Source organism: Herpailurus yagouaroundi, unplaced genomic scaffold (assembly GCF_014898765.1).
Source record: "Herpailurus yagouaroundi ecotype Mexico unplaced genomic scaffold, PumYag 166, whole genome shotgun sequence".
NCBI lineage: Eukaryota > Metazoa > Chordata > Mammalia > Carnivora > Felidae > Herpailurus > Herpailurus yagouaroundi.
This window is the reverse complement of record NW_024412407.1, coordinates 28,980,656-29,003,440: the sequence shown is the minus strand read 5'-3', so window position 1 is coordinate 29,003,440 and position 22,785 is coordinate 28,980,656. Positions and strand designations below refer to the sequence as shown.

General features: G+C 38.4%; 1 protein-coding gene across 1 annotated transcript in view; it reads left to right on the top strand.

The window, feature by feature from the left end:
• Positions 1 to 22,509, top strand: part of AEBP2 (AE binding protein 2) — a 96,559-nt gene extending 74,050 nt beyond the window's left edge. Inside the window, exons 9-10 of the mRNA XM_040488750.1 lie at positions 21,261 to 21,296; positions 22,443 to 22,509. Coding sequence (XP_040344684.1) covers positions 21,261 to 21,296; positions 22,443 to 22,494 — 88 coding nt within the window. The 3' untranslated portion in view covers positions 22,495 to 22,509. The remainder of the gene's footprint in view (positions 1 to 21,260; positions 21,297 to 22,442) is intronic.
• The last annotated feature ends 276 nt before the right edge of the window (positions 22,510 to 22,785 follow it).

Genomic DNA, 22,785 nt, shown 5'->3' with positions numbered 1-22,785 from the left:
GTTTTGCATGGTACATAACACATAGTTCTGTTACTCTGAACATAAAAAGGAGTTGTTAGTGGTTAGGTCAGGAATTGCAGCCCACATTTTTTTCTACATCAGTATTCTTTTCACTATACCACACTGCTTTTCACAATGTGAGAGAGGAAATAAATGTACAATTGCAATACCACTATAAAGTTGTTTTCAGTGTTTCTGCCACAGCCAGTCCCTAGCATGATACATGGCACAAAATAATCTGTAAAGGATTTGTTGAAAGAGTATTATAGGAGAGTACTTGTTATAGTAACATATTTTGGAGAATTCTGTCCATAAAACACTAGTAGGGTTGAAGCAGTCAGCTTAAACCATACTGTGATAATGTTATGTACTTTTATTTATAAACCTATAAAGGGAATTGTAGTTTGTCTAAACATGCTCAGTGTAAAGGATTACTGATGCTGTATTTTTATATATTCACTTGTAACCATTTTTGGTTTATTTAATTTTGTGAAAAAGGTGCTTAATTTAGTTTTTGGTAAAGCCCCATTTTTTTATTACAATAAGACCTCAGTTATATTTATGTATGATATGAGTAATATGTTTAAGTAATAGTATTTTGAAGGAGTTATCCAGCACTTGATTTCTTTATTTAAATGTTTTGTTGTCCCAGAGCATTGTCCCCACTCAAGGACCTTTTTCTCTCCGATATTTATATGCTTCTGCTAAAGAAAAATCTTAATGAATTTATGTGTCTTACAAATCTTATGAATTTATTAAGAAATTGCCAAAGATTTATATGTTTATTACAACCATTTCATGAATCTATGCCTAACAGCTCTTATATTAGGTTTACATTTGGGGTCTTTTTCCTTTTAGAAAAGCAGAAATAATTTTCTGGAGAATATGTAGCAAAGGAATAATAATAGATTGTAAAACATGAGCATATTTACTCTTAATAGCTGGGCCCAGTGTGGATAGGTTTATATAAATGTCATTGAGTGTTGCAGAAGAGTGGGTCAGGAGATTCCCAGGTATGTCTTCTTGAATTTCAGAGATTAAGAAAGCCTAATTGGTTATCTTCTTATTACCTAAATATCTTTTTAATACCTGCATAATGCCCCTAAAAGATTGTAGTAAATGTCATTCTTTATAGAAGGTAAGGAAGCTTAGTTAAGTTTCTGTGAATCTCTTTCACTGTATGTTCTTCCCTAAATCAGTAATTCAGAACAGTTGGCAGTTCATTCAGAATTTGTCTTTAACATTGATAGTCGTTAAAAATATATCTTAGTTTCTTTGTTATTAAATTATATTTGCAAAAATGAAGAAATTAACAGTATGAGAAATAGGGATAAAAGTGAAAGTCATTACTTCAACTGAGCACGCTTTTCCTGGTCTCCAGATAAGTATTTTGATGATTCCTTCCCAACCTTTGTGTTTGCTTCTTAAATTGTTATACACTCAGTTCTAGGGTTTGGCTTTTACTCAAGACATCTGTATAGATCTCATTCTTTTTTTATGGCCAGGTGTGATACACCTTAAATTATTTAGCCATTTCTTATTGGTTGACATTAAGATTGCTTACAAATTTATTGTCATGTAATTAATACAGCAGCATTCTTGAAAATATAGTTGAAAAGATTTCTGTATTGTCATTTCCTGGAAGGGAGTATTAGCTGGCTTAAAAGAGTTGTGAGTTGTGTCTATTTTAAGTTTGTTATTACTGAAATGTTTTTCTGAAAGGGTGGTGCCAACATAAATTGGATGTGAATGCTTTTTTCCCTGCCCTGTACCAATACTTGAATATTACCAACCTTTAAATTTAGTCATTCTAAGGTGGAAAAGTGAGTTAAGAGAATCGCTTGTGTTTGATTCTCAGTTCAGCTGAAAACTGTGGTTTGGGGGATGTTGAACCCTCTATGCCTGCTTTTTTTCATTTATAAAATGGCATGCTATTATTACCTAAGAGGATTTGTATAGTCCTTGTTTTGATGAGCATGGTTTGACGGGTACAGTCTTAACCTGTTTATCTTATCCTTTCAAATCCACTTGAGATATATGGTCTTTTCTTGTCATTGGAAGAAATCTATGTAGGTTCCTTCATCTTTCTGATTATTCTTGGGGAATAAAAAACTCCCCAGTCATGGGTGATCACAAAAATAATCTTAACTAACTTCAGTAAGTATTTTGTCTGTCAGTCAATCTTAATTGTACAGTTAGGTGAGTTTTGACAGATGCACCTAACTTTGAAATCAACAGTTAAGACAGAACATTTCCATCACTTCCGTAAGTTTCCTCATGCTTGTTTGTCCTTCTCTTACAGCCCAGCCCAGGCAACCACTGAGCTCTAGTCTCCATGTAGATTGGTTTGCATTTTCTAAAATTTAAATAAACAGAATCATACAGTATGTACTCGATTGTTTGGCTTTCACTCAGCATAATGATCTTGAAATAGATCAGTAAATACTGTAAGTATTTACATTTTCTGCTGATCTAGTGATACTGAACATTTTTTGTTATTTTCTGTTCATATTTTAGGTAGTGGGGGCACAAGATTTCTGAACTCTTCTGACTTCAGATTATTATTTCAGATCATTATTTCAGATTTACTATAAGTACAAAAAGACTTCTGGGATGTGATTAGGCAATGTTGAAGAATGAATTATCCGTTTAATCATAATTTATGTCAGTTTTTAGGTTACTTGTGTGGCTTCAGATGGAAGTCTAAGTATTTATACTGGAGATTTTAGAGCAAATATTTCTAGCAAAGAAATTTGTTGCTGTTGTACTAGGGAATGTCATGAAGTTAACTGTTAGCCTTCAAATTTAATAAAAGATTCCTGGAACGCAAACTCTTAGGGCATTTGCAATGTGCAAGGCGCTGCTCTGGATGCTACGGGTTCAAGCAGTGAACAAAATAAAATATTCTTGATCTCATGGAACTTATAAGTGTGGGGATGGGAGATGACAGGCAATATGCAGATGAGTAATACATATAGAGGGGGAAAGGTGGTGGAAATTCTGTGAAGGAAAACAAAGTGGAGGGAGGGATAGGGAATTTGTGATGTGATTTAAGTAGGGTAGTTGGTAAAACCTTATTGATCGGTGACATTTGAGCAAAGCCCTGAGAGGCTGAGTGGGAAGTCATGCAGGTATCTGAGGGATTAGCATTCCTGGCAGAGAGAACAGCAAGTGTAAAAACCCTTGAGGCAAGATCATTTATTTAAATACACGAGTTTCTTACGTTGTCCTACTAGGATTCCAGGTACTGGTGATGCTGCATTCAACAAAACATTAAAAATTCTAGCTGCTTGGAGCTTACATTACATCATGCATGGTGTGTTGTAGGGCTGGGGTTGATGTGAAGGGACTTTATCTTTGAGCAGATGGGGAGCCATTGGAGGAATTTGAGAAAAGGATCTGGATTATGTTTTTTAAGAGTCACCCAGACTGAAGAATTGACTATAAGGGAGCAAAGGCAGAAGCTGGAAGACCATTTTCTTTCTCTCTTTTTTTTTTTTTTGTTTTATTTAGGTAATTTCTACACCCAACATGGGGCTCAAACTCATGACCCTGAGATCAAGAGTACATGCTTCTCAACTGAGCCAGCCAGGCACCCCTTGGAAAAGCATTTAAAAACTGAATGCTTATTGAGGAATTCAACCTAAGACCTAGTAGAGACAGATACTATTTGATATGCTTATCAGCTGCCAAATGGTGGTAAAGAATGATCAATGGTTCTAGTTACTTGTGATAAAAAATTTAGGTACACTAAGACAACTGCTTATCCCTTACAGCCTGTGTACCAAACACCAATTTAAATGAGTCACTTTTTTTTTTAACCAGTGTGACGTTTTATTTTTTATGTTTCAGCCAGAAATTTTTTTAATTGAAATCTAGTTGCTAGACAATGTTACATTCGTGTCAGGCGTACAACATAGTTATTCAACAGTTCCGTACATTACATAATACTATATTCTCTATATTGTACTTGTCATCCACATGACTTTATAACTGGAAGTTTATAACTCTTACTTAATCCCCTTCACCTGCTTCTCCCACCACCCCACATCAGTTTCTGCTCTTTATTTATGAGTCTTTAAAAAAATTATTACTCATTTGTTTAGATTCCATATATAAGTAAAGTCATAATATTTGCCTTTCTCTGACTTATTTCACTTAGCAAAATACCCTCTAGGTCCATCCATATTGTTGCAAAAGGCAAGATCTTTTTTCTTATTGCTGATAGGTATTTCATTATTTTTACATATACATAATATATGTGTGTGTGTGTACAATATACAGTTATATACATGTTACAATACAATATATATACATATTAATACATAATATATATTAGTACATACATAATATACATATACATTATAATATATACATATTATAATACATATGTGTATATATATTGTATATTTTACACACACACACATATACCATACTTTATTAATGGACACTTGGGCTGCTTTCATATCTTGGCTATTGTAAATAATTCTGCAATAAACATAAGGATGCATATATCTTTTTGAATTAGAGGTTTTGTGTTTCTTTAAACACCTAGCAGTGGAATTACTAGGTCATATGGTATTTCTATTTTTAATTGTTTGAGGAATCTTCATACTGTTTTCCACATTGGTTGCACCAATTTGCTTTCCCACCAACAGTGAACAGAAGTTCCCTTTTCTCCACATCCTTACCAACACCTTTTATTTCTTGTGTTTTTGATACTAGCCAGTGTGACTCAGGTGATACCTCATTATAGGTTTTTCTGTTGTTTTGTTTTTTATTTTAGAGGGAGTGTAAATGGGAGAGAGGGGCAGAGGGAGAAGGAATCTTAAGCAGGCTCCATGTAGGGTTCGATCCCACAACATGATTGCAATCATGACCTGAGCCAAGAGCAAGAGTTGGATGCTCAACCAACTGAGCCATCCAGGTGCCTCTTCATTGTGGTTATGATTTGCACTTTCCTGATGACTAGTGAAAATTGAGCATCTTTTTATGTGTCTGTTAATCACTGTCTTCTTTTTTTTTTTTTTTTAATTTATTTTTGGGACAGAGAGAGACAGAGCATGAACGGGGGAGGGGCAGAGAGAGAGGGAGACACAGAATCGGAAACAGGCTCCAGGCTCCGAGCCTTCAGCCCAGAGCCTGACGCGGGGTTCGAACTCACGGACCGCGAGATCGTGACCTGGCGGAAGCCGGACGCCCAACCGACTGTGCCACCCAGGCGCCCCATTAATCACTGTCTTCTTTGGAAAAATTTCCATCAGGTCATCTGCCATCTTTTAATTGGATGATTATATTTTTTTGGTGTTGAGTTGTAGGAGTTCTATATATATTGTGAATGTAACCCCTTAATTGGATATATAATTTGCAGTTAAGTGAGTCATCTTACATATTTTTCCTTAATAATGTGGGTTAAGTAGGCATTAACATTATCGCTTGGAAAAATAGGAATAGTGAACATCAAGTACCAGACTCTGTTCTTAGTACATTAACTCATTTAATCTTTACAATAACTGAAGTTGATATTACTCCATTTTATGGTGGAGGAAGCAGCTGCAGAGAGGGTGAATGATGTTTCCAAGATCATGTAAATAACAAGTATTTGGAGAAATTTCTTACAGAATTTGTGAGTGATATCCCAGAGAAAGCAACTTTGAAACTGGACATAGAAGGGGCATTTGGGTGGCTAAGTCGGTTAAGTGACCGACTCAGCTTGGGTCTTGATCACAGGGTTATGAGTTTAAGCCCCACAATGGGCTCCATGCTGGCCGTGAAACCTACTTAAAAAAATAAAAATAAACTGGATGTAGGACATGGTGAAATTTGCCAGAGGAAATGGCATGTTCAAAGAAGACAAAAAGTTTAGTACAATGGTATAAATATTTAGTACCCAACACAAACTTACTACTTTGAACAAAAATGAATACGTTCTCTTTATGCTTTGCAGACTTGGGAGTAGGGAGAAGTATGTGTAACATAATTTCTGTCCAGTGTGAAGTGTCACGTCGGAGCTCTGTCTGGAGCATGGTGGAAGCACAGAGAGCATTTGGCCAGTCCCAGAGCATCAGGGCGGGCTCCCCTCAGAGGAGAACCCACAGTTACCTTTTAAAGATTATGACCAACTTAGTGCTGGAGAATGGAGGGGGACATGGGGTGGTTTAACATAGGATCTCCATGTGCCGCAGCAAGGAACAGCCTGGTGTTTAGGTGGAGGGGTTGCCTGATGGGTGTGTGGGAAGTCTGCAGAGGTAGGGAGGGTCCCCTGCTGAGGGTCTCGTCTCCATTTGTCACAGTTTGCACTTTACATAAAAAATTAGTGTAAGTAATTTAAGGTTGCAAGAAGGGAAATGACAGTCAGATTTGTTTGGGCCCCCCTGTCTAGTAGTAGATGCAAAGCTGGGCCTGGTGAAGAGGCAATGGAAATACCAGTCCGAAGGCTGCTGCTCTGTCTTGCTTTCCAGATAGCAGAAAATAAGGAGTAAACCAGGAAGCCTGGGTGGCTTAGTCAGTTGAGTGTCTGACTTTTGATTTTGGCTCAGGGTATGATCTCATGGTTCGTGGGATCAAGGCCCACGTTGGACTCTGTGCTGACAGCACGGATCCTGCCTGGGATTTTCTCTCTCTCTCTCTCTCTCTCTCTCTCTCTCTGCCCCTCCAATGCTCATTCTCTTTCTCTCAAAATCAATAAACATTAAAAAAAAAAGTAAATCATAATTTTCAAAGTTTAAATTTTACTGAAAAGTAAGTTCCCAAGATTTTAAAATAATAGAATTCATTACTGGGAAAGTTAAGATCCGGTGTCTTTTTTTGTTTTGTTTTGTTTTAAATGTTTATTTTGGAGAGAGAGAGGGCAAGAGGAGGAGGGGCAGAGACAGAGGGGAACAGAGGATCCGAAGCAGGCTCTGCCCTGATAGCAAAGAGCCCAATGTGGGGCTTGAACTCATGAACCATGAGATCATGACCTGAGCTGAAGTCTGATGTTTAACTGAGTAAGCCCATTAGCACCCCTAATATCAGGTTTTAATCAAATATACTATCAAATTCAGACTTGCTTTGGAGTGAGGTAAGGGGCTAGAATGAGTGTCCTTTTTAGCTCTGTGATGCTCTGATTGTACCATTACAGGTTTTCTTTTAAAATGGGATGTAAAAAAGTAATGGCATAATACAGAACAACGCGTTGCTCCTTTTATCTTTGTGAGAGGTAAAACATCAGAAATGTCCTTAAAGCACTTAAAAGTGGGTCTTGCCTTTATGGTATGTTATATTCAATCTGTCAGACAAGTCCTACCTAGATGCATTTCCAAATAGGGAAAAATACAGCCTTGTTACCATAGGACTGAACCAAAAATTATTTGTTTTTTGCCTTCAGCATTATGACTTATTTTGGCAAACTACTTAGGAACTTAGCAACATATTTCCTGAAGTAGAGAACAATATTTAGTACGGAGAAGATAGTTGATAGTTAGTTTGTAAGGAAATTTGAACACAAGACAAATTCAAAGCAAATTTAGCTAATATCAGTTGAAATTTTATCTTCTTTGCTATGAAAAAAAAGGGCAAAAGAAAATACAGAAGTGATTTATAGTAAGCAACAAAGAGTATGTAGCAGGCATTTCCTGTGGCTGTTAATATGGGCCACCGGGTCTGCCTAGATGCCATATTATGAAGTATTGGAAGTTGAGATATTTTGTTGTTGGTTTATTTTTGAGAGAGCAAGTGTGCATGCACAAGTGGGGGAAGGGGCAGAGAGAGGGAGAGAGGATCCCCTGTCAGCTGTCAGTGCAGGGCAAACCATGAGATCATGACTTGACCCAAAATCAAGAATTGAATGCTTAACTGAGCCATCCAGGCACCCTGGAGGTTGAGATACTTTTAAAATGCCCTTCTAGGATCATTTCCTCCATCCCTTAGAGAATATAGGAAACTATTGGTTTGTTTCTTACCTTTTTAGTTCCCTTCTTGTTTTCAAAGGTTTTATACTATTATGAAGCGATTTTATTAAAAAAACTAATAAATGTAAGATGTAGGAAAAATTTTAAAATAAGGTACAGCTGGAGTGATGTCCACAAAATGCATGCTCTGGTATTTTATATATTTACTAGACGTTGGCTATAAAATTGTTGCCTTTAAGCTAGTTTATGAAGTTAGCGTAAACAGAAAGTTACAAGATTTATAGTGTTTACACTCCATCATTAAGCCTTAGCCATTGTCATTGGCTGGACAGAGAGCTAGGTTAATTTGCATATCCTTCACATTTAATCCTTACAATTAATGTACAAAAGATGGGTTTCACTAATTTTGTTTTATGGATGAGTTACTTAGGTAACTTTCCCAAAACTATATAGCCAGCAAGTTGCTGAGACTGGAGTTTGAACTGGTTTTGCCTGATTTTAAACCCAGAGGCCTTACTACTATGCCTTTTTGATACATGGTTAATTATTTGGATGTATTTGTCAAGGCTGTTTTAAAAACCTTAAATAAGGGGTACCTGTTTGGCTCAGTTGGTTAAGTGTCCAACTCTTGATCTCAGCTCATGCCTTGATCTCAGAGTCTTGAGTTCAAGCCCTGCATTGGCTTCCACAATAGGCATGCAGCCTGTTTAAAAAACAAAACAAAACAAAAAAGTCTTAACTAAGCATCTCAGAAAGAAAACAGTTTTAACCAAGTTTTCCTCCTCTTGTCTGCTTCCAAGCTATTTCCACTTATTAATTTTTTTTTTAATGTTCATTCACTTTTGAGAGACAGAGACAGAGTGTAAGTGGGGGAGGGGCAGGGAGCGGGGGTGGGGTGGGGGATGCAGAATCTGAAGCAGGCTCCAGGCTCTGAGCTGTCAGCACAGAACCTGATGTGGGGCTTGAACCCATGAACCGTGAGACCATGACCTGAGCTGAAGTTGGATGCTCAACTGACTGAGCCACCCAGGCACCCCTATTTCCACTTAACTGATACAACTCTGATTACCTACAGATCGAAATTACTTGAAAAAACTGGGCAGGAGGGCGGGGGGGGGGTGCCTGAGTAGCTCAGTCGGTTAAGTATCTGACTTGATTTCAGCTCAGGTTATGATCTCCCGGTTCAAAGGATTGAGACCCCGCATCAGGCTCTGTGATAAAAGCACAGGGCCTGCTTGGGATTCTCCCTCTCCCTTTCCCTCTGCCTCTGCCTCTCCCTCTCTTTCTCTCCACCTCTTCCTCTCCACGCCCACCCCCCCAAATAAATAAACATTAAAACAATTTGAAATTACTTAAAATAACGTGTTTTTTTTTTTTTTTTAACATTATTGAGAGAGAGAGCATGCGAAGGGCAGAGAGAGGAGACACAGAATCCAAAGCAGGCTCCAGGCTCTGAGCTGTCAGCACAGAGCCCAACGCAGGGCTGGAACTCACAAACCATGAGATCATGACCTGAGTCGAAGTTGGATGCTCAACCAACTGAGCCACCCAGGTGCCCCTGAAATTACTTTTAATTTGCAACATGTAACAAGGTAAATATGGCAAAAAAAAAAAAAAAAAAAAAAAAAAAGATGTGAGTATTTCATCCTCTCTTATTTCTTCTCTATTGCTCTTCCTTTATACAGATCTGAGCTTCTGACCTATATCATTTCCTTCTCTCTGAAGAACTTAAAAAAAAAATTTTTTTTTTAACTTTTATTCATTTTTGAGAAACAGAGCATGAGCAGGGGAGAGGCAGGGAGAGAAGGAGATACAGAATCCGAAGCAGGCTCCGGGCTCTGCGCTGTCCGCACTCGTGAACAGTGAGATCATGACCTGAGCCTAAGTGAGGGGCTTAACCAACTGAGCCACCCAGGTGCCCCTGAAGAACTTAAAAAATATATTTTATTTATTATTAATTTTATAAGTAGGCTCTATATAGGCCCAACATGGGGCTTAAATTTATAACCCTGAGATCAAGAGTCACGTGCTGTACCAACTGAGCCAGCCAGGAACCCCCTGAAGAACATCTTTTAATATTTCTTGCAAGGCAGGTTACTGGTAACAAATTCCCTCATTTTTGTTTGCCTGAGAAAGCATTTCTCCTTTACTTTTTTTTTAAATTGAAGTGCAGTTGACATAGTAGTATCAGGTATGCAACATGGTGCTTCTATATACACACACATACACACAAACACATTCACATACACATTATGAAATGATCACCATGACAAATCTAGCCACCATATGTCACCACACAAAATTGTTATCATATTGTTAACTGTATTGTCTCTGCTGTACATTTTATAACTGGAAGTTTGCTTTTAATCCCTTCCCTTTATTTCACCCATCCTCCCACCTCCCCTCCCCTCTGGCAACCAGATTGTTCTCTGTATCTGAGTCTGTTTCTGTTTTGTTCATTTATTTTGTTTTTTAGACTCCACATATAAATGAAATCATATGGTATTTGTGTCTCTCCTTCACTTTTGAAGGATAATTTCACGGGATACAGAATTCTAGCTTTTTTTTTTCTTTCAGTACTTTATTATTATCTTTTTCCCTCAACACTTTAAATATTGCATTCCACTTTCCTTAATTGCATGGTTCCTGAGGTGTTGTCTGATATTGTTCTTATTTTTGCTCCTCTATAGAGAAGATATTTTTTGCCTCTGACTTCTTCCAAGATTTTTCCCTTATCTTTGATTTTCTGCAGTTTGAATATATGCCTAGTAGTAAATTTTTTTGTTGTTTGTTTTTATTTTTATCCTGCTTGTTCTTTGAGCTTCCTGTATCTGTGGTTTGCTGTCTGACATTAATGTTAGGAAATTCTCAGTCTCCTTTGCTTCACATGTTTCTTCTGTTTATTTCTCTCTTTTTGTATTCCCATTACATGTATGTTGTGCCTTTGTAGTGGTCCCACGGTCTTTGGACATTTTGTTCCTTCTTTTGTTTGTTTGCTTTGCTTTTCAGTTTTGGAAGTTTTTTTTTTTTAATGTTTATTTATTTTTAAAGGGGGGGGGTGGGTGGGAGGGGAGGGGGAAGGGCAGAGAGAGAATCCCAAGCAGGCCCTTTGCTGTCAGTGCAGAGCCTGACAAGGGGCTCAATCTTATGAAGTGTGAAACTATGACCTGAGCCAAAATCAAGAGTCAGATGCTTAACCAATTGAGCCACCCAGGCATCCTAGTTCTGGAAGTTTCTATTGATATACCCTAAGGTCACAGATGCTTTCCTCAACTGTATCCAGTCATTTACAGTGTTTTTGATTTCTAGCATTTTTTTTAAATTTTTTTTTAATGTTTTATTTATTTTTGAGACAGGGAGAGACAGAGCATGAACAGGGGAGGGTCAGAGAGAGGGAGACACAGAATCCGAAACAGGCTCCAGGCTCTGAGCTGTCAGCACAGAGCCTGACGCGGGGCTCGAACTCACGGACCGAGAGATCATGACCTGAGCCGAAGTCAGACGCTTAACCGACTGAGCCACCCAGGCGCCCCTCTAGCATTTTTTTTTGATTCTGTTAATTTCCATCTCTCTGCTTCCATTACTCTGTTCTTAAAGGTTGTCTACTTTTTTCATTAGCATATTAATCCTCTCTTACCATATTCAGTTTTAAAATTTCTCAGTCTAATAATTCCAGCATGCCTGCTGTATCTCAGGGCTTACTCTGTGTCTTTAAAGTATGCTTTTTGCCCTTTAGGATCCATGTAATTGTTGAAAGCAGGACATGATGTGCCTGGTACAGCGTGCTGTGGTGAATAGGCCTGGGCAGTGTGGTGATGAGGTATTGGGGGAGGGCAAGTGGTCTATAGTCCCCTGATTAGGTGAGCATGTGCCCCGAGGCTGTGACCTTCACAACTGCTTCCTGTTTCTCCTTACTCAGGCGGGGCAGCATGGCTGGAGGAGGCTGGAATTGGGTATTGACCTTCTCCCACTGGAAGACTTCTCCCCGGTCAGTTAGGCTCTCATAAAACCTTGTAAATTTAGGTTCTGGTAAAATAGTTTCCTATAAGGGCAGGTCTTGTTAAGAACTGATGAATGCTTTGGGCGTATTTCAAAATGTCTACTTTCTCTCTTCTGCCAAAAGCAGGAAAGGGCTTTTTCTCTGTCTTCACTATGAGATTTGTTAGAACTCCTGGAGGTAAAACTTAGAAAATTATAGGAAGCCCTTCCCTATGACTGGGTCCCCTTGGAGTTTTCACCTCTCAAATTTGTCCACATCGAACCTTGGCAATTAGCCAATTACAGGTTAGGTTTTTCTACCCCAGTACTGGTTCCCATGGAGATTTCTGCCCCAGGTAAGTTGTGATTCTCTGTATCCAGCTGTCTCTCTAGTTTTGGGAGCAGGGGTTGGCCATGTGATCTCAATTCTCTAATAGATCTAAGAAGAGTTGTTGATTTACAATTCAGCATTTTCACTTGTTCCTAGGACAGAGTGATGATGTCTTCCAAATTCCTTCCATGCCGGACTAGAAACCAGAATTCAAACTGTTAGAAATAAATAGTAATCTGCTATTGATTCATCCATTTCTCTGGCTTCATTACTGACAATGAGAATTAAGCATATACAAGGATCAGGGATGTATTTTCAGATGGCCTGTTATATAATTTACATCCTCTTACATTAAGCATTCTCAGGCAGAATTACAGAATTTTTGTTCTTATGAGTTTTAAGTTTTGTTTTTCCTCTACCATCTATTCAAAATAAAGGAACTCGAAGACAAAAAAAAAGGAATCAAATGAGCAAAAAGGAAGGATCAAATGCGGATCAAAAAAATTCCATTTGTTCGGTACCTACTGAATTCCTGCTATGTGCAGTGTGCTGGGCATACAGGAGTGACTGGAACAAAAGGCCTGCACTCATGGAACTTACATTCCATGGGGAAGCGAGGGATGACCTATAGGGGTCACTCCTAAGGGCCATAGAGAGGAGTAAAGCAGAGTGAGGAGCTAGAAATGTCGGACGCTATTTTATTGGCACAGTCAGGGAAGTTCTCTTTGTGGTGGTAATGTGAGCAGAGAGGCCTGATCTATGTGGGGCATGTGGGAGAAGCATGTTCCGGGCAGAGAGTGTAAGTACCGAGGCCTGAGGTGGGAGTGGGCTCAGCATGCAAGAAGAAGCTCACCAATGTGGCTGGAGCACAGCGAGTGAGGGGAGACCAGAGGCACATCAAACTTCTTTCAGTAAAAATATTTGGGTGCTTTAAGGTCTCTGTCATAGCTGCTAATCTTTGACATTGTAGCAGGAAAGCAGCCACAGGTGTTACATGGACAAGTGGGTGTGGCTGTGTTCCAGAAAAACCTTTTTTTAAAAATTTTTTAATGTTTGTTTATTATTGAGAGAGAGAGAGAGAGAGGGAGAAAGTGAGCGAAAGCAAGCACAAGCAGGGGAGGGGCAGGGAGAGAGGGAGACACAGAATCCGAAGCAGGCTCCAGGCTCTGAGATGTCAGCACAGAGCCCAATGCTGGGCTCAAACCCATGATCCATGAGGTCATGACCTGAGCAGGAGTCAGATGCCTAACCCACTGAGCCAGCCGGGTGCCCCTCATAAAAGCCTTTTTTACAAACACAAGCAATGAGCCAGGTTTTGCCTGTTGACCCTAGTTTGCTAACTAGTAATTTAGGGTCTCATAATCTGTTGGAGAACACTCTGGGTTTTATTCTGAATATGACCAGAGTCACTGGAGGGTGTTGAGTAGGTGAATGGGATAGGACTTACCTTAAAAGGATTACTGGTTGCTTTATGGGGAACAGAGTGTATTGTTCACACAAGAGTAGAAGCAGGGAAAGCTATTGAGGGTTTTGTATGAGTCAACTGAGGTAGCGGTACTGGCAAGAAGGGGTTTGGCAAGAAGGGGTAGGAGTTGAAGAGAGAGAGAGAGAGAGAGAGAGAGTGTGTGTGTAGAGGGGTGACTGTAACGATATTTAAACAACTGAGTAAAAGGTGGAACACCTTACTAGTTTGGGGAAGAATACGATTCGGTGGAGCAAATGAGTTAGGTTAAATTTGAGATGCCTGTTTAGACATCTGAGTGCCAGAAGTGAGTAGGCAACTGGATGTATTCCATTCTCTCTTCCAGGAAGAGAGACAAAGGTGTGAAAATTATCTGGAAGAGTGAATGGAATAAGGAAATGTAATAGCACTGAGCTAACATGAGGTTTATCCTAACTTATTTTTTTAATTTGAATTTTTAGTTTAGACAGAACACAGGCATGAGTGGGGTGGGGGCAGAGGAAGAGAGAGAGAGAGAGAGAGAGAGAGAGAGAGAGAGAGAGAGAGAGAATGAATCTTAGGCAGACTCCATGCTCAGCATGGAGCCTAACTTGGGGCTCAGTCCTACGATGCTGGGATACTGACCTGAGCCAAATTCAAGAGTCGGATGCTCAACTGACTGAGCCACCCAGGCCCCCCTGTCATCCTAACTTTAAAGTGAGAGCAGATACCATTACTATGTACATTTTTCCTCAGCCACAGTGAACTATGTGGGTGCAGGTGTGGAGTTAGTGGAAGGTTGGTTTTAACTAAAAGTTGGATTTTACTAGGCAGGTAGAATGGAGGAAGAGATTCCTAGGAAAATATGTGGTCTGTGGAATCCAGTTTGGTTAGGGAATAAAATATCAAGAGATCACAGGTTCTGGTGGGGTTGAAGAACTATTGGACTCATTGTCACTAGACGAAATTAACTGGAAAGGCAGGAGTTTGGTCTGAGCAGACTGCTTGAAATTAAGACTTTGCTCATGATACATTAGTTGCTAAGCTAAATATCCAACAGATCCCGTTGAGAGTGGGTGATTGAGGTGAGAGTGAGGATGTGATCATTGGATGTAAGGAAGTCCAGTAACTGAGAGGCTAGAGTGTGCCATTAATCCTTTATATGCATTTTGGAATCAGAATGATCATAAGAATAGTAGCGGAGATCAAGACTATGCATGGAGGCAAGCGTCGCATAAATCATAAGTACTCTAAAATCATTATAACTGACATGCATCATGTTATATTTGTCTCTATTTTAGTCTCTACCGTGTTTTATATTTTGGAAGATGTTCAATAATTGTTATTGAATGAATATAAAAGACTTCCTAAAATTAAACTGCTTTTTCAGAAGCAGTTTTTCACCCTTTATGTGAATACAACATGATGAAAGTAGAAAATAATGGTTCTAATTGGCATATTTTGCATAAAGTATGTGCCATTTACTAATTTTTTATATGTAAATAATTCTAAAGGGTATAACGTCTTTCTGTTAATAAGAATTTTGTAATCTGTAATATTGAACAACCAGTGTGTTATAGCTAAAGTATGTTTATAATAAGATATGATCAGGGTTATTTAAATCTCAGTTGGGTCAAATGCAGGAAAATGAATTTATTTCTGATAATGTTTGCAATTTGATCTTTACTCTTTCAAGGATTTCAGTCTCACATGCAGGTATTTCTCGTTTCCTTTAAGTAGCTCCTAAAAAGTAATCTGTAAAGGAGTTTTATTTATTTATTTATTTATTTATTTATTTATTTATTTATTTAAATGTTTATTTTTTGAGAGACAGAGACAGAGCGTGAGCAGGGGTGGGACTGAGAGAGAGGGAGACACAGAATCTGAAGCAGGCTCTAGGCCGTGAGCTGTCAGCACAGAGCCCCACGCGGGCTCGAACTCACAAGTCATGAGATCATGACCTGAGCTGAAGTCGGACGCTTAACTGACTGAATCGCCCAGGTGTCCCTAAAGGAATATTCTTTAAATCAAGATGCTCACTTTTCATTAAAAATATAGAGGTATCTAGGGGCGCCTGGGTGGCTCAGTCAGTTGAGTGTCCGACTTCAGCTCAGGTCATGATCTCATGGCTTGTGAGTTCAAGCCCTGCGTCGGGCTCTGTGCTCAGCTCAGAGCCTGGAGGCTGCTTTGGATTCTGTGTCTCCCTCTCTCTCTGCTCCTCCCCTGCTCACATGCTGTCTCTCTCTCTCAAAAATAAACATTTAAAAAAAACCAAAAATATCTATTTATTCCCATTAAAAAAATCAATCCAAGAATAGGACCAGGCATAGAGTGTATATAGAAGTATATTGAGTTTAGGGGCGCCTGGGTGGCGCAGTCGGTTAAGCATCCGACTTCAGCCAGGTCACGATCTCGCGGTCCGTGAGTTCGAGCCCCGCGTCGGGCTCTGGGCTGATGGCTCAGAGCCTGGAGCCTGTTTCCAATTCTGTGTCTCCCTCTCTCTCTGCCCCTCCCCCGTTCATGCTCTGTCTCTCTCTGTCCCAAAAATAAATAAACGTTGAAAAAAAATTTTTTAAAAAAAAGTATATTGAGTTTATAGACTATTTAGAAGGCAGCAGGAAAAAAAAAAGCCTTTATCTACATATGTGCTCAAGAAGTATCTGTTAAGTGAATGAACGGTGATGTTGTTGTGATGTTAGATTTGTCTCTAGAGTTCTTTTAAAATTTACAAATCTCCTAAGAACCGCTAAGGGCATTAGTGATCAAGAATGGAGATCATTTCCCTGTGAAAAGAGCAGTAGAGTGCAGCTGGGTTTGGAAAGGCTAATGGCTTTGACAAATTTTATTTGCCTACTTGGCTTAGGCAACAACTCTCATTTACAGCCATAGTTTGTGCAGACTGCTCCAATTTTGTGGTTGTAGATTTCTCCCCTTTATCTAATGAAAAATATCTGAACTCGTTGTTACTAGGTGCCATATAACTAGCTGAGAAATGTTCCTTTGGCCATGATTTACAGGAGAAATTGGGAGAGTTTTTGCTTTTCATCTAGGACTAGCCAGATAGAAGTTAAGAGGAAAACTTAGGATATTTGGAAAATTGATGAAGAAACCTCTTAGTTGTTTGCAGTCTTTTATGTACACAGTATGGAAGAAGGAGGTTTTGGTTCTAAATCAATTACTGTCTCAGTGACAAGACCCAGGGACTGGTGGACCCCACAGGAGATAGTATGTCATGTCCGAGGGTAGCCTTCCTTTTAGGTTACAAGATTAGCTAATTCATAAGGAGGAAATATGTATTGAATCTCCATTTAAGTTGTGTTCGCTTTACTTTTGGGAGGAGAAAACAGGTAGAAATTTCAGAAGAAACTGGAACACTCCAGATAGTTTTCATTTAAAATAGCAGGATAACACACAAGGAAAAATGGTGACTTCATTTTGAGCATTGTTCATTTGTGTTTCTTTTTACCTGAGCCCGTTGGTAAAAGAACAAAAAATTGGGCACGTGGGTGGCTCAGTTGGTTAAGTATCTGGCTTCGGCTCAGGTCATGATCTCACGGTTCCTGAGTTCAAGTGCCACGTTAGGTGAGCTCAAGCAAGCCCTGCTTCAGGTGAGCCCCACTTCTCTCTCTCTCACTCTCTCTCTGCCCCTCACTCACTGTGCCCCCTCTCTCTCTCTCAAAAAACAAAACAAATCAAAGGAACAAAAAATTAGAGTAATTCCTAGCCAACAAAGTACATTTTCTAAAGTCTGAAATAGTCTCCTTGAACATTTTCTAATTATGAAAGTAACATATTCTATGTAGAGAATTTAGGAAAAACTGACAAAAATAAGCAAAATTTATGATCTAATTGGGGTGCCTGGGTGGCTCAGTCGGTTAAGCATTCGACTACAGCTCAGGTTATGATCTTGTAGTCTGTGAGTTCGAGCACCTCATCGGGTTCTGTGCTGACAGCTCAGAGCCTGGAGCCTTCTTCGGATTCTGTGTCTCCCTCTCTGTCTGCTCCTCCCCCGCTCATGCTCTGTCTCTCTCTCTCTCCTTCAAAAATAAATAAAAACATTAAAAAAGAATATGATCTAATCGTGTTTTGTTAATATATTGGGTATCAACGTATTGAGGATGTTTTCTTCTATCTACACAGATTTTTTTTTTCAGGTTAGGTTGATAAAGGATCGTGGATAAGTTGAGCATCTTCACATCATTGGACTTCTAGTGCTGATGTAATATTGTACTTCAGTGGGCAGGTCACCTGTCCTTTAATATTTCAGTTTCCAATGTCTCACCAGTATAAATAGTGCTTTCATAAACATCTTTGAACTGAAAACTTTGTGTATTTGGTTACTTCTCTAAATTAAGTTCCTGCAATGGGAATTACTTTCTCAAAGAGTAGAAGCCTTTTTTTAGTTCTGGTGTCTTTTGTTATTTGCATTCTAGAAATGATATGTGGCATTGTTTTTAAGTGCTCTTCCAATCCTGAATATTATCATTAAAATAAAAAAAAAGCATTAAGAAGTATAAAGGAGAGCTCATTGTTTTAATTTACATTTATTTTACTACAATAAAACCTGGGTATATTATTATGCTTATTAGTCAATTATATTTCTTAAAAAAAAATTTTTTTAATGTTTATTTATTTTTGAGAGAGAGACAGAGTGTGAGTGGGGGTGGGTCAGAGAGAGGGAGACACAGAATCCGAAGCAGGCTCCAGGCTCTGAGCTGTCAGCAGAACCCGACATGGGGCTCAAACCCATGAACCGCGAGATCATAATCTGAGCCCAAGTCAGACTCTCAACTGACGGAACCACCCAGGTGCCCCTGGTCAGTTATATTTCTTATTTTATTATTCACATATCTAAGAACACTAATCCTTTTGTATGTTGTAGGCAGTGTTTGTCTAACTTTTGTTATTTTTAAACAGATTTTTAATCAAATCTCAATCTTTTTCATTGTTGATCTTTTCTTGTTAATGTATAGACATTCTTTTCCCATCTAATATCAGAATAAGTTGTTTACCTCAGATTATTTCTTAGTTTCATTAAAAAAAATTATGTGAAATTTGAACCATATTTAAGAGTAGAGAGAGGCATAATGAGCCTGTGGTACCTATCACTCATTTTTAGCAAATATCAATATATGGCCAATCTTATTCCATCTCTATCTGCCTCCAGACCCTCTTTGGGCAGTTTGGAACAAATTCCAGACATCTGAATATCATTTAATCTGTTGATATTTAGGGTTTCACTTTTTATTTATTTATTTTTTTAAAATTTTTTTTCAACGTTTATTTATTTTTTTGGGGGGACAGAGAGAGACAGAGCATGAACGGGGGAGGGGCAGAGAGAGAGGGAGACACAGAATCGGAAACAGGCTCCAGGCTCTGAGCCATCAGCCCATAGCCTGATGCGGGGCTGGAACTCACAGACCGCGAGACCGTGACCTTGCTGAAGTCGGACGCTTAACCGACTGCGCCACCCAGGCGCCCCGGGTTTCACTTTTTAAACATAACCACAGGATCACTTATAACCCATAAAGAATTTAGGGAAAGAACCTAATATCCGTCGTTCAGTGTCATTTTCCTAATTGACTTATAATTGTTTTTAAAAATTTGAAATTAGTTATCAAGTAAGGTCCACCCATTGCTTTTGTTTGATACATATTGAAGTTTCTTTTAATCTGTAGCTATCTCCTCCATATTTTCCCCTTCCTTCCTCCCCTTATTTTTTGTTGAAGAAATGGCTTAAAATTTTTTTTGACTCTGTAATGCAGCTGATGTTTTTTTAATGTATATTTTGAAGCTAGGGTTTACTTCTTGCCCTTTGCTTCTAACAGTTAACCAATACCATTCTTTTTTATTAAAACATTTTTTAATGTTTATTTATTTTTGAGAGAGAGAGCGAGAGAGAGAATGGGGGAGGGGCAGAGAGAGAGGGGGAGACACAGGATCTAAAGCCAGCTCCAGATTCTGAGCTATCAGCACAGAGCCCAATGCAGGGCTCAAACTCACAAATTGTGAGATTGTGACCTGAGCCAAAGTTGGAACTTAACTCATTGAGCCACCCTGGTGCCCCTAACCAGTACCATTTAAAATATAATCTTAAATTCTTCATTAAAGTGCCACTTTTATAATACAGGAGTTATTATATAAGAAAAGTGTCATTTCAAATGAATGGAGAAATACAGTATTCTTACTGCGTAAGAATTGACATCTTGACAGTATTGAGTTTTCCTACCTGGAACATGTATCTTTTTCATTTATTTAAGTGTTCTTTTGTTTCTGACAATGAAGTTTTGCTTTTTCTTCACTTTCTTCTTTTTTTTTTCTTTGCATTTTGTCCTGTTTGCTTTTCCGTGACCACCTTGGCATCACGCACATATATTTTGCTGAACCATTGGAGTGCTCTTTGTAGACATCACCCCTAAATACTTCAGCCTTGTCTCCTAAGAAGATACAATTAATCACTTCCAGAAATATAATGTTAATGCAACAGTATTACCTAATTATGTTCAAATTTCCCCCAGTTGTCCACGTGAACTTAATAGTTATTATAACAAAGACCCAATGAAGGAACAAGTGATACATTTATTTGTTTTCTCTCTTTAACTCTCCTTTAGGCTAACCAGTATAGTTTAGTAGCTTTATTATTATTATTATTATTATTATTATTATTATTATTATCATTATTATTGTCTTTCATGATACAGTTTTTGAAGTGTCCAGGTCAGTTATTTTACAGAATAACCCTTAATTTAGATTTGTCCAATATCTTTCTCGAGACTGATCTGGAACATTTACTTACAGCAATACTTACAGTAATATGTAGGTGATGTTTTGGTCACTTAAGTGCAATACATGAGGAGGCACATAATAGCAGTTTGTCCAATTATTATTGATATTTGATCTTTTGGCAAGTAGTCTGCCATGTTTTTCTAAATTCTGTTTTCCATCAGTCTTTTATCCAGTGGTTTCAATATCCATAATTATAGCCTGAGTCAATTATGACGATGGTATCATAAAATGATGGTTTTCAATTTCTGTCATCTTTAGGTATTTATTTGTTGGTATTCTTCTGTCTTTTCCCTTTCTTTTTTGATGTGTCCCCATTTGGTGAACCCTTCTTTCCTGGCACAACGAGTTGTTCTAGACTCAACTTATACTTGCTTTGTTCACTTTGCACTTTCCCTGAGCATTTTTCTAAGGAGCCCTGGCTCCATTTAAGGGAGAGAACATTTAGGAACCAAGATCTAGGCCTGGGTATGGGACATTTCCATCACCCCAAGAAGTTCTCTTATGTCCCATTCAAGTCTGTTCCTTTACCCTCAGCTCAGCCCCAAGCAACTGCTTACCACCTTCTTGCCACCATAAATTAGGTAGGATTCTTTTCTAGGGTTTCATATAATTGGAATCATGTTGTAATTTTTTGTGTCAGACTTCTTTTGCACGGCTTATTAATAGTTTGTCCCTTTGTATTGCTGTGTAGTGCTCCATTGCATGGATGTACTGCAATTCACCTGTAATGGATGGACATTTAGATTGCTTCCATTTTTTGGCTATTAAGAATAAAGCTGTCATGAGTATTTGTGTCAAAGTCTTGTGTGGACATATGTTTTCATTTCTCTAGGGTAAATACCAACATGTGGAAATGCTGGGATATATGGTAAGTGTAAGTATGTTTAATTGTATAAGAAGAAATAGCCACATTGTTTTCCAAAATGGTTGTACCATGTCTAGCATTAGTGAGTAAAAGTTCAGGTGTTCCATATCGTCATCAACACTTGGTATTGTTTGCATGTTTATTTATGTTAATTTTTTAAAGTTTATTTATTTTGAGGGAGAGAGAGAGAGAGAGAGAGAGAAAGGATGAACGGGGACAGAGCAGAGGGAGAGAGGGAGAGAGAGTATCCCAGGCAGGCTCTGTGCTGTCCACACGGAGCCCAACATGGGGCTTGATCCCATGAACCTTGAGATCATGACCTGAGCCAAAATCAAGAGTCAGACTCTTAACTGAGCCAGCCAGGTACCCCTGTATTGTTTGCATTAAAAAAAAAAAAAATTTTTTTTAATGTTTATTTATTATTGAGAGACAGAGCATGAACGTGGGAGGGGCAGAGAGAGGAGGAGTTAGAATCTGAAGCAGGCTCCAGGCTCTGAGCTGTCAGCACAGAGCCCGATGCAGGGCTCAGACTCACAAATCACAAGATCATGACCTGAGCCGAAGTTGGATGCTTAACCAGCTGAGCCATGCAGGCGCCCCTGTTTGTATTTTTAATTCAACCATTCCAACTGGTATCTGGTACGCAGTATAATATTATCTCTGTGCTTTTATTTTGTATTTCTCTGATGACTAATGATGTATATATATTGGCTATTTGTATGTTTCTTTGAAGTTTGTGTTCAAATCTTTTGCTTATTTTTTACTTAGCTTCTTTGGTTATTTTTAAATTATTATATTGTAAGAGTTTACTATATATCGTGGATACACTTTCTATTTGGTCAGAGATATGAATCTATGTAATGCAGTTTGCTATTTTATCTCTTTTTAAAATCTGTTGAAAAACAAAAGTTTTCCATTTTTTTGAAGTGTAGTATATTAGCTTTTTTTTTAAATGGTTGGTTTTGTATGTCCTAGCCAAAAAGATGTTTGCCTACCTCACGGTAATAAAGATTTTCTCCTATGTTTTCTTGTAAAGTTTTATAGTTTTAGCTTTACAATTAGTTCTGTGTGCAAACATTTTATGTTTTCAGGCTTGTTGCAAAATGTAAATACAGTAGTCCGCCCTTACCCACAGTTTCACTTTTTAAGGTTTCAGTTAGCCGTGGTCAGCTGGGATCTGGAAGCAGATGACTCTTTCTGAGGTATGGTCAGAGGTCAATAGTAGCCTAATACTACGTCCCAATGCCTACATCATTCACCTCATTTCATGTCATCACATAGGCATTTTGTCATATCATCACAAGAAATGTGAGTACAGTTCAGTAAGAAATTTTGAAAGAACATGTTCACAGAACTTTTATTATCATATATTGTTATAATTCTTTTATTGTTGTTAATTTCTTACTGTGTATGAGATTGATGATAGGTATGTATGTATAGGAAAAATCATGGTATATATAGGGTTTGGTACTATCCACGACATCAAGCAGTC